General features: G+C 42.8%; 1 protein-coding gene across 1 annotated transcript in view; it reads right to left on the bottom strand.

The window, feature by feature from the left end:
- HNRNPR (heterogeneous nuclear ribonucleoprotein R) overlaps window positions 1-12,441 on the bottom strand; it is a gene marked incomplete at its 5' end in the record, with an annotated part of 34,214 nt that extends 21,773 nt beyond the window's left edge. Inside the window, 5 exon segments of the mRNA NM_001133159.1 lie at window positions 1,995-2,108; window positions 5,888-5,995; window positions 6,614-6,732; window positions 8,981-9,146; window positions 12,346-12,441. Coding sequence (NP_001126631.1) covers window positions 1,995-2,108; window positions 5,888-5,995; window positions 6,614-6,732; window positions 8,981-9,137 — 498 coding nt within the window.
- Between the last annotated feature and the right edge of the window lie 417 nt (window positions 12,442-12,858).

The following is a 12,858-nucleotide window of genomic DNA, read 5'->3' as shown; positions in this document are numbered from 1 at the left end:
TAGCCAGGCATGGTGGCAGATGCCTGTAATCCCAGCTACTGAGGCTGACGTAGGAGAATCCCTTGAACCCGGGAGGCAGAGGTTGCAGTGAGACAAAATTGCACCATTACACTCCAACCTGGGCAACAAGAGCAAAACACAAAATAGCTGGGCTTGGTGGCATGAGTCCATAGTCCCAGCTACTGGGGAGGCTGAGGCAGGAGGGCTGCTTGAGCCAGGAGGAGTCTGAGGCTGCTGTGTGCTATGATCACACCACTGCACTCCAGTCTGGGTGACAGTGAAACCGTTTCTTTAAAAAAAAAAAAAAAAAAAAAGGTCCCTGGTATAACAGGTTACTTTTCAGCACATAGTTTTCTCCATTTGAAGGATTAGCAGGAGTTCGTGACCCGCCTGGCCAACTTGGCGCAACCCCGTTTCCACTAAAAATAGAAAAAGTGGTGGCAGGCATATGTAGTCCCAGCTACTCGGGAGGTTAAGGCAGGAGAATCGCTTGAACCTGGGAGGCAAAGGTTGCAGTGGGCTGAGATCGCACCACTGCACTCCAGCCTGGGCGACAGAGCGAGACGCTGAATGGAAAGAGTGCAGAGCGGAGAGGGGAGAGCGGAGAGGGGAGAGGGGAGAGGGGAGGAGAAGAGAAGGAATAGAACAGGCTAGCAATAAGGCAAATGGAAAAAGCTTTATGAAGACAGATGGGGAAAGAATTGCTTCTTTGTTCAAGTATGGACTAACATACTCAATCTTTTATCTGATTCCACATCCTTCCCTTATGCAATCCACGCCCATCAATAATATCTCTCTGTAAATATTAAGTCCCTTCTGAGTGACAGGTGAGGCAAGGGAGAGGACAAGCACAGTTCTAAATTATTGACATTAAAAAAAAAAAAAAAACTTGGCTGGGCGCGGTGGCTCACTCCTGTAATCCCAGCACTTTGGGAGGTCAAGGCAGGTGGATCACCCGAGGTCATGAGTTCAAGACCAGCCTGACCAACATGGTGAAATCCTGACTTTAGTAAATACAAAAAATTAGCCAGGTGTTGTGGTGCATGCCAGTAATCCCAGCTACTTGGGAGGCTGAGGCAGGAGAATCGCTTGAACCTGGGAGGCAGAGGTTGCAGCCAGCCAAGATTGCACCATTGCACTCCAGCCTAGGCAACAAGAGCAAAAATTCCATCTCAAAAGAACAAAAAACAAAACAAAACCAAAAAAAGACAAAACAAAACCAAAAAAACTTGGTTGGGCACGGTGGCTCACGCCTGTAATCTCAGCACTTTGGGAAGCCAAGGCCAGCAGTTCAAGACTGGCCTGGGCAACACAGTGAGACCTGGTCTCTACAGAAACAAAACAAAACAATCCCCAAAAAGCAAAAACCAAAATAAAGCAGCCGGGTGTGGAGGCTAACGCCGGTAATCCCAGCACTTTGGGAGGCCAAGGTGGGTGGATAACTTGAGGTCAGGAGTTCGAGACCAGCCTGACCAACACGGTGAAACCCCATCTCTACTAAAAATACAAAATTAGCCAGGTGTGGTGGCACGCACCTGTAATCCCAGCTACTCGGGAGGCTGAGGCAGGAGAATCACTTGAACCCAGGAGGCCGAGGTTGCAGTTTGCCGAGACCGCGTCACTGCACTCCAGCCTGGACAACAAGAGCGAAACTCCATCTCAGGGGAGGGGAAAAAAAAACAGAATAAAGCAATTGCGTCTTTCAAATAACTTTACTCCAAGTATCTAAAATGGTGTGTTGCTAGTAGCATGGTTTTAGCAACCTGTTCCAAGAACTCTATATTATATTCCTATATAAAGTGTTTGGGTATCTACCAGTCACAAGATTATCCATCCTCATGATGGCAGCAAAATACACATGGATATCTAAAAACTAACAACAGCTACACTTTGAAAGGGATCAAAAATTTTCCCCCGTCTGTACAGTATCTGCATAGTAGATAAAACACTTTCCAAACTGGAAAGATCTTGGTAAACTGCTAAAGAACACTTACCTCCGTTCCAATTCCAGGTTGCACGCCAGAGTACACACTGTCTGGTGGAGGACCACCATACTTCCTCTGTCCTGTGGTTACATCCAGAGTATAACCAGTTCTCTCAAGCAAGGCCTAGAGATAATTATACATCTCTTTATACTTGAATACTGAATCTCACACACAAGCATCAGTGTATTAATCTTTTCCAAAAAGGACTCCAACTTCCTAGGAGATATATTTTTATGGTTAGGTAAAAAAAAAAAAAAAGTCAAAATTCACACTAGTTCCCCATACATGTTTCTACCGGTGAGTCTTCTCAAATAAAATGTTCTCTATCCTTAAAAAAATTAGCACAAGTCTTACCTCCTTCATGCAGCTTCTCTCATTCACTATTACTCACATCCATTTCTCCCTACTGTCTTTTCTTCTTGTTTTTGAGATGGAGTCTTGCTCTGTTGCCCAGGCTGGAGTGCAGTGGCATCGTCTCAGCTCACTGCAACCTCTGCCGCCCGGGTCTAAGCGATTCTCCTGTCTTAGCCTCCCAAGTAGCTGGGATTACAGGCATGTGCCACCACGCCCAGCTAATTTTTGTATTTTTAGTAGAGATGGGGTTTCACCACGTTGGCCAGGCTGGTCAGGAATTCCTAGCCTCATGAGATCCGCCTGTCTTGGCCTCCCAAAGTGCTAGGAGTACAGGCGTGAGCCACTGTGCTGGGCCCCCACCGTCTTTCTAGTGTACCTTTTTTTCCTTTTTGAGACGGAGTCTCGCTCTGTCGCCCAGGCTGGATTGCAGTAGCGTGATCTCGGCTCACTGCAAGCCCCGCCTCCCAGGTTCACGCCCTTTTCCTGCCTCAGCCTCCCGAGTAGCTGGGACTACAGGTGCCCGCCACCACGCCCAGCTAATTTTTTTTTTTTGTATTTTTAGTAGAGACGGGGTTTCACCGTGTTAGCCAGGATGATCTCAATCTTCTGACCTTGTGATCCACCTGACTTGGCCTCCCAAAGTGCTGGGATTACAGGCGTGAGCCACCACGCCCGGCCTCTAGTGTACTTAAAGTTCCATAATTTAAGCTTGATTTTGTTTGATCCTTCTGTTTTGTACTCCTGCCATATCATAAGCTCCACAAGAATCAGACAATCAGACAAGAATCATACAGTACAGACTAAAAATATTTGGCAATTACCAAATGAGTATAGTCAGGTTTCGAAAAATAAGTAAAATCTTGTGTTTCCCGATTATCAACCTTCCTTACATTCTATTAGGTATTAAGAGCAATCATAGAAAAGAAGATAATCTCCTTGCTCTCAGGAATTTATGTTATAATTGAGGCAACATTTATATAAAGAGCCTACAGAAGAAAAGATACAATGGTAAACAAAGAAACACAATCTACCTAGAAAAGAGAAATTTACACTTCAGGCTTTTTTTTTTTTTTTTGAGACGGAGTCTCACTCTGTCGCCCAGGCTGGAGTGCAGTGGTGCGATCCTGGCTCACTGCAAGCTCCGCCTCCCGGGTTCACGCCATTCTCCTGCCTCAGCCTCCCAAGTAGCTGGGACTACAGGTGCCTGCCACCACACCCGGCTAATTTTTTGTATTTTTAGTAGAGACGGGGCTTCACCATTGTTAGCCAGGAGGGTCTCAATCTCCTGACCTCGTGATCCACCCACCTCAGCCTCCCAAAGTGCTGGGATTACAGGCGTGAGCCACCGCGCCCAGCCAGGTTTTTAACATTACACAATGTCAGAACAATAAGAGACTTTAAATATCATCAAGTTCAGTGAACACTAGGATTTCACAGGGATGCATGCCTTCGGCCTTCCATTCTCACCTTTGACTGAAACAGAGCCATAAATGTAATATAAAACAGGGGTCCCTACACCCGTACTGGTCCATGGCCTGTTAGGAACCAGGCTGCATAGCAGGAGATGAGTAGCAGGCAAGTGAGAACAACGCTTCATCTGTATTTACAGCCACCCCTCATCCTCCCTATCACTGGCATTACTGCCTGAGCTGTGAGCTCCACCTCCTGTCAGATCAGCAGCCGCATTAGATTCTCACAGGAGTGTGAACCCTATTGTGAAGTGCACATACAAGGGATCTAGGTTGCATGCTCCTTATGAGAATCTAATGCTTGAAGATCTGTCACTATCTACCAGTATGCCCAGATGGGACCATCTAGTTGCAGGAAAACAAGCTCAGGGATCCCATTGATTCTACATTATGGTGAGTTGTATAATTATTTCATTACATATTACAATGTAATAATAATAGAAATAACTTCAACATAAAATAACTATTTCTAATTAAAAAGTCTATTACAGGCTGGATATGGTGGCTCACACCTGTAATCCCAGCACTTTGGGAGGGTGAGGTGGGCAGATCCCCCAAGGTCAGGAGTTCGAGACCAGCCTGGCTAACATGGTGAAAACCCCGACTCTACGAAAAAATAAAAAAAAATTAGCAGCCGGACACGGTGGCTCACACCTGTAATCCCAGCACTTTGGGAGGCCAAGGCATATGGATCACGAGGTCAGGATATTGAGACCATCCTGGCTAACACAGTGAAACCCTGTCTCTACTAAAAATACAAGCAAAAAAAAATTAGCCGGGCGTGGTGTCAGGCGCCTGTGGTCCCAGCTGCTCGGGAGGCTGAGGCAGGAGAATGGCGTGAACCCAGGAGGTGGAGCTTGCAGTGAGCCGAGATCGCGCCACTGCACTCCAGCCTGGGTGACAGAGGGAGACTCCGTCTCAGGAAAAAAAAAAAAAAAAAAAAAAAAATTAGCTGGGTGTGGTGGCGCATGCCTGTAGTCCCAGCTACCCAGAAGGCTGAGGCAGGAGAATCGCTTGAACCCAGGAGACAGAGGTTGAAGTGAGCTGAGATGGCGCTATTGCACTCCAGCCTGGGCCACAGAGTGAGACTGTCTCAAAAAAAAAAAAAAAAAAAGTATACCACTATAGCAAGACACGAGTATCCATTTAACTAAGGAATTAGGTTCACTGGTCTTTCATTAAAAGCTGTATATTTACCTTTCAAAGCTGTTTATCTAAGTGATAAAATGGTAATAATAATAATGGTTCATGGTTATATAGTTCTTGCTACATTCCAGGCATTATTCTAAGTGCTTTATATATGTTAATTAATTTATTCCTTACAATAACTCTGTAAGGTAGTCACTATTACTATTCCCATTTTACAAATAAAGAAACTGAGGTAACTGAACATTCAAAAGGAGGAAAGCAGTTATAACAACTTTTTATCAAGTTATAACCTTTTTATCAAGAGAAAAGAAACAAAGTGGCTGGAAAATAACTGAACCAAGAGACATTACTGGATCAATCCAAGAAACTACCAGCGAAGCATCAATAAATATACGTCATTCATGGCCACAAAAGAGTGAATGAGGAAGAGTATGAATTAGGGCTTTTCATTAAACATGCAATTGAGTGTCGATCCCCAAAATTATCCTTCTTATGTAATTCCTCTAAATTATTTCATTTCTAAACACTAGTTTTGAAAAGTGAAACTTTCGGCCAGGCATGGTGGCTCACGTCTGTAATCCCAGCACTTTGAAGGCCGAGGTGGGCGGATCACAAGGTCAGGAGATCGAGACCAATCTGGCCAACATAGTGAAACCCTGTCTTTCCTAAAAATACAAAAAGTTAGCTGGGTGTGGTGGTGCATGGCTGTAATCCCAGCTACTTGGGAGGCTGAGGCAGGAGAATGGCGTGAACTTGGGAGGTGGCGCTTGCAGTGAGCCAAGACTGCACGACTACTCCAGCCTGGGAGACAGAGCAAGACTCCATCTCAAAAAAAAAAAAAAAAGTGAAACTTTCTAGGAAACATGGAAAGAGGCATTTGACCTCATCATTAAATGCAATTTCATTACAACTACCCAAGTCAAGTTTTACCTTGATCTTCGCTTCATCAGGTCCCTTTGTGGACTCTTGCACCTTGCTCCCCTGTTTCTCTCTCTGCCTGTAGGTCTTCATAACTCCACATAAAAATGCACTTTTGTTCTACAACAGACAATTAATTCAATAAAAACAATCACCAAAAATATCTGAAGGGTCAGATACATAATTAAATTTAAATTTCAGAAAACCAGGATTTACTGATTCATTCAACAAGTATTTGCTGAGTGCTTACTATGTGCCAGAGACTGGAGCAGACAGCAGTAAGGCAGTATAGACCTCAGGGAGCTTACCTTCTACCCTGGGAAAACACAGTCTTCCACTTGTTGATATGTGACTGCATCTAGACTGTCTTTGCCAGATGTCGGAAACTATTCCTCCCACCTACATTTTCCTCCAAGATAATAAAACAGGATCAAATAACCCCCAAATGTTAAAAAGCTGAGTAACATGTAAAAACCTATAGTAACAACCATCAAAACTTGGCTTTAATTTTAAGTTTTTAAAATAACTTACTGCACAAGGGGGTGGGAGGAAACTTTTGCTTTATACTTGGGCTTCTGAAACTCTGCCACAAGCAGATCTTTTTTTCCTTTAAACTAATTTTTTAAAAGAAGAGGTAGTCGCAAACAAAAAATACCACTTCTCCACAGGAAAAAAAGTAATAGTAAAATAATTTCAGATCACTAATTGTTCAAAGGCATTTCTGAGTAATGACCTTACCTGAACATGTGATAAATCACTTTCCTTGAACTGCTGTAGTACAGACAGAGCTCCTTCTTCATTAAATTCCCTGAGAGCATCAATTGCTCTTTCATCAAGATCGACATAAGCTACCAATCCTAAAAATTAAATTGAAAGGGGTAACGTTATTGCAACAAAAGGGGTAATCTAAGCTCTACTGATGTTTAATCAAGAACTGTTACATCCAATATGATCACTAACAAACTATATTTTTATTTAACTATATGCATATACGCAGCTATCCAAATACTACATAGAAAGGTCCAGGACAAATATGAAAATAAAGATAAAATGTCAACAACCAAAAACATGAATTTCAATCTCCATATCCACAAACCTCCCCCGCCAAATCCTAACATCCATTTCCCACTTCCCCAAAGGTATAAGTCTTGAAAGTTAAATCTGACGTACATACTGTATTACAGATTATGCATTAATATAACAAATTTTGGTTTATATTAGAGTGATAAGAATACACTGTGTTTTCCAAGGATAAACCTTCAAATTACAGACGGTTACAGTTGATACTAACCATGTAAGAGGTGGAGGAAAATCTGAAAACAAATTTTACTAAGTAATTCTTTCCACTCTCCAAAAAGTGTCAAAAGGCTTTCCCTCCTGAACACCAAAGATAAACTGAAATGCATTTGTTTATCTGAGCATCCACTTTGCTGCAGTCAGAATGTGGAAAGGCATAATTTTAAACTTCTACAAATGCAAGTGCAGCTTGATTAATCAATTCTGAAAGTCATACTTTATAAGGCATTCCTTGTTTTTCTGAAGTGACAAGCTGAGATTTAAAAGATGCTGTGGCATTCACACTGACTGTCAAGAATGACAATCTTTTTCAAATGGCAATAAAGACTTTATGGTCTTACAAGTAAACTTGACAGAAAATATATACACTGCATTTCATATATGTAGTATATTCAACTGCACACAGAACATCTACTAAGTTTAAAATATAATTTCTTAAGTCTGTTCAGTTTGTGTCATATTTATATATGGAATATATTTCAGAATTGATCCAACGTAAAATGGAAGTAGTTCGTAGATTAAAACCCCCAAGTTCATATGAACATGAAAAGTGACTCCATTTTGATAAAGCCAAAAAGAACTTTATTCCATATAGTAAATTTTAAATAAATGTAATGCCACTTCCAAAGTTACTTTTTAAAAAAGTTGCCATGATTTGTCTCAAAAGCTCGAAATGAGCATGTGCAAATAACTGGAGCTGCCTCACTTGAACATTCCATACCACCACCCAAAGCCACAACTCAGGACACCCATCAATCCATTTTGTCAAACCAAGCCTACGCCCAAACCATCAGCCTTTTATCGATAACAAAACACTCTACAAGAGAGCATCTCTAAGCAGATCACTGCCAATTCTCTATGGCAGAATGTCACAGAAAGTTCCTGAGGACTGATTTTCAAATGCAACCATGACCCAGGAGTCATTTTTATAAGTCATTTTAATGTCTAAAATTATGCTAAGCTTCCCAGATTTAAAAATTTTTTAAGGACAAAAAAAACAGCTATTTGTTACTACTGTACTTAAGACACATTTGTGAGTGAGACAATTCAATTCTCTCTCAGAATCTGAATAGGCACACACAACACAGAGGAAGAAAGTTTCCATCTATGTCCCCAAAGGAGGAGGACACATTGATTTATGAACAACGCTCCCTAAGGGTAAATATTTCTCTCCCTCTTTAAAACTTCAAACCACTTACAACCAACTATATTAAGATGTTCAAATTTGCTTAAGCACTTAACCATGGCACTTCTGGATTTAAAAAAAAAAAAAAAAAAAAAAAAAGCAGCTGTTACAAACCAAACACTTCCAAATTACGGAGAGATGTGGATTTCTATTAGAAACTAGACAAGCCACAAACTCTCAAGGAGTCTGACACATTATGGTTTCAGACGATACAGTCTATCCTCTTATTATGCCACCTAATCAGACCTAAGCTGATTTAACAATCACTTTAAGAAGGTAAAAGTAGAAAAGCAAAAGCAAAATGATGACTGATTTCGATTAAGAAAAAAATGTAAAATTTGGTATGCAGAAACATACATTTTAATGGGTGGTAAATCTAAGACAAATCGATGTGCTGTTCTGAAACAACTAAGACTGCATATTCAACACTAAGAAGGCTTCAAAATAATGAAATAAGAGTATCAAAGTCAAACCCAACATGCCTTCAATGAAGGGAAAGTAACAAACATTCAGCTCTACAGATCAGAAACAATAAGTATTATTTAACCTTAAAAATCTATAAAATTCAAAGTGGTTTGCCCTCACTTTCATAACCAGTCAGAAACAAGAAATGCATATTATACCTGTCTGAAATATTTCATCAAGTCTTTCTGCCACCTTCTGTGGGAGGCCTGCCTCTATCAGTGTCTTGTAGTGTTCTGTGTGAGTTACACTGGAAGTATCCATTGGTTCTTCCTCTTCTTTTAACTGTACCGCATTACCATTCACCTGATTAGCCATTTTATTATGCTGCTGGAAAAAATTCAGGAGCTATATTACATTAAGCCAGAAATAACTAGTTTGTAGGACAATGCATGATTTATCTAAACTAATTTGTATACATGCTGCTAATAACCTCCATCAAAATAATAATTTATTCCTCCTGTGATGTATCTGACCTAAATTGGCAATAATAATCCTGTAAAACCATAGAAAATGTACATGGAAGCATTAGATCTTTAAGGAACTTCATGTACACCGGGTAAAATAAAGTCTTTAATTTACTGAAGGTAGAAGTGCTGATTAACAAAAGCAGCTGTTCTGTCCTGGTGAAAAGATCAAAATCACTACAAAATCCTTTACTAAAAAGCCCCTCAGCTCTCGGGTCTTACACAGTTTTAAAAAGTTTTGGTTTAAAAACAGAATGAACACCCACAGACCACTTAATCAAGATTTAAGGACTTTCAAATTTTCCTGGCTCTGCTTCAAATACAGTATCGGTGTGAAATAAGTGCCCTGTTTTCTCTAGTTCAACATGCTGGTGGTTTGGGTTTTCTCCACCTAACAATACAAAACGAAAACAAAAAAAAAACAACTTGACATTAATTTTTGTTCTAAGATTAATTCGCTATTCCCACAGATTTAAAAGAAAAAATGACCAAGTTTAAAAGCGAAACAATTGTTTTCAGTCCAAATAAAATACTAAGTGAGCTATAGTTTAGGCTGCTTCTTAAAAAAAAAAAAAAAAAAAAAAGTACATGTTGAAATTTTCATATCAGTAAAATAAAGATGTAAAAACATACTGAAGAATGGACAACTTCTTCCAAATATTTCAAAAAAACGTTACCTAATTAGGCTAAACTTCAGCCAGATTTCTCAGATTAACCTATCAAAAATAATTTTGTACATTCAGCCTGTATGTAATGCTGAAATGGACTGATTCCCTGAAGAGAGAGAGTAAACAATAAACCATACAAGGCCAGTCTGTATACTGCCTCAAAAGACAGGGAATTAAAGTGCATTTGTCTGTGGTGAAATTATAATGTGATGAAGATAATAGGCAGCAGAACAAGACATTGCAACACATACTAAATAAAAGACATAAAGGTGGATCTCAAGAAAAAGCCTACTTTTCTTGATGAAACTCAAGATACCTAGACATCTATAAAGAAAATACAAGTCTCCTACAAAGTACTAAGACACATAAGATAACCACACTTCCAGGCAGCTTATCGAACATTGTGCAAATGCACCAGGTGCAGTTTTCTGGCTTAAAACAACTTCTTTTCATTTCAAAGTCCACTGATACTTAGTTGAAGTTAACGAAAGAGGGAGGAAGACCAAGAGGGGAAGGAGGTAATAGAGAGTAGGAAGAAGAAAGGAAAATGCAAAGGGTTACTCTGAAAATGAGATAAACATGACTCCTCACAATTACAAAACACTATTAAGACTCGATAGCCCTTAATAGACGCAGACTGTGGTTAAATTCTGGGTGGATGTTTCTCAAGGCAAGCTTCAAATTCTGATGAACTAGCAAAAACGGAAACATTCGAAACTGTCACACTTTTGATCAAGAAACTGTATTGTGTGAGATGAATACGTTTACTGATTAACACAACCTATTTCTATAAAGATGCATCCTAAAACCCAAAATCTCCTTGCGAACATAAGGTTCTGTTTTCCCATGCTCCCCCATCCCCACATACTACCTTAAGATCATCAGAACTCAAAAGTTCTCAGTATCACAAGACCCTTACAGCATTGCACCTAGGAATACTATTAGTCACAGAAAAGAGGCAAATTTTTAACAGAAAAGTTCAATGAACATCTGTTAAGGTGGGGTTTTTAAGTATGTGTAAAGCAAAAAGACAAGTTGTGTATTAAGCACAAGACAGAAATATTTATGCCTACCATTTCATTGCAAAGGCTCTACAAGTTGATACTGAAATTGGTTAAAATTTTCAAAAAAAGTTTGTAAATTTTAACAAAAAAACCGTAAAATAATTAGATTCCAGAAAATAAAACCTTCGGATCAAGGAAAGCCCTCTCTCTTCAAGCCAAATACAAAGTGCTCATTTTAAAAAGACTTTTTATGTCATTTGAGACCATTTGAAACTCATGTCAATTCAACACAATGCCACACAGCCAAACCATATTTCTGGATGCAGCAAATATACTAACGTGACTGGAGTCATTTGATCTAAACATTTTTGCAAAAAAAGGAGACATTTAAAGATTTAAAAGGGCTGCTGGGAGATTCGGGATGTCAGCACTAACTCCTCCCTGACTTTTTCTGAACCTCTCTGTGCAAATTCTTCATATTAAGAGACGGGCTTTAAAAGAACCAACGAAATGAGACTAACGGTTATCTCATGGCTTAGGAGTGTCGAGCTCTCATCCTACGACTGACTCATGAGACATCAATTCAGCCACTTGAGGACTGCAAAAATCTCAAACAGGTAGTGTGAAAGGACTGAACCTTCCAAGAAGCCCTGGGCTTTTTAAAAAATTTGGCAATACGGCCACTACCGTATAAGAAAAAGGATCGCCTTTCCAATTTGGTGTGCCTCTGACAGTCTCAGAATTATCCATTTCAGGCGCCGCTTGGAGCCTAAGTTCCACGGCCTCTAGTAGTCATTTTTTCCTTCAAATCTCAGCCCGCGGCATGCAGAATGTGGGAGGGGAGGGAGGCTTCCCACACAAATCGGCCTTTCGGTTTATGCTCACACCAAACTTTTCTCCCGGCTCAGATAACCCCGGGATCTGCACCCCGCCTTCCGCCCCCCACCCCCATCCCCTCAGGCCCGTCCGGATCATCAGCACATCCCACTCGGGCTAGGCCGGCCGCGGCAGGAGAGAAGCGGCTCCGGCGGGGAGAAGCGGCAGGGCCGCGGGCGCCTCAGGCCCTTCGCGGGGTCCGGCCGCATGGAGCAGCGAGCGGAGGCGGGAAAAGCACGGCCGGCCCCGGCAGGCCGCGCGGAGAGCGCCCGGCGGGCCGGACCGCGGGCTGAAGGGGCAGGGGGAGGAAGAGCGAGGGCGAGAAGCGTTTCGGCCGGGCTAGGCCCACAGCCGCGCGGCCGGACTAGACCGAAGCCGCCCCCAGCCCGTCCCCACCCCCACCCCGGGGCCTCGGAGCGCAAACGAAACGGGACCAGGCACGGAGCCCGGGCTGAGTCGGGTCGGATCGGGGCTCCCGGCCCCTCCCCCCACGGGCCGGCGCGAGACTCACCAGGGCAGAGCGGGGGCCGGCGGCCTGGCCCGTGAGAATCAGCGCGAGGCGCTTTGAAAACGACTAGAAATGGCGCGCGCGCCACCCCCTCCCCCCACTCATGGACTGAGACGCGATCCCGGCAGCACGCGGGGTTTCCCGGAACTGCTTCCAGGGACTCCGAGCTACGGGGCAATCGCTTGGCGAGGCGGCCTGACAGGCAGCTCAGACGACCAGTAGTATCGAGGCAAAACGGACGACGCCGGGCGACTCCCTAGCCAATCGATGAAGCTGTCGGCTGAACCAATGAGGGTGCTCAGCGCCGCTGGCTGGGGCGCCTCCGGGGCGGGGGCAGGCACACAAAGGGGTCTGTGGTGGAAGCCCTTGGTGGCTGCGAGACTTGGGGGCACTGGGTCCTGGGTGGACGAGGCTCCTCCCTCTTCGGCTGCCGCCGATGCGAGGCCGAAAATCTAGGCCTCGAGCCGCGTGGCCGCCTCCGGAGCCCCGCCCCCTACGGTCAGCGCTGGCCCCGCT

The sequence above is a fragment of the Pongo abelii genome, chromosome 1 (genome assembly GCF_028885655.2).
Source record: "Pongo abelii isolate AG06213 chromosome 1, NHGRI_mPonAbe1-v2.0_pri, whole genome shotgun sequence".
In the NCBI taxonomy this organism is placed as follows: Eukaryota; Metazoa; Chordata; class Mammalia; order Primates; family Hominidae; genus Pongo; species Pongo abelii.
Note: the sequence above shows the minus strand (reverse complement) of the source record. Positions and strands in the feature narration are given on the sequence as shown.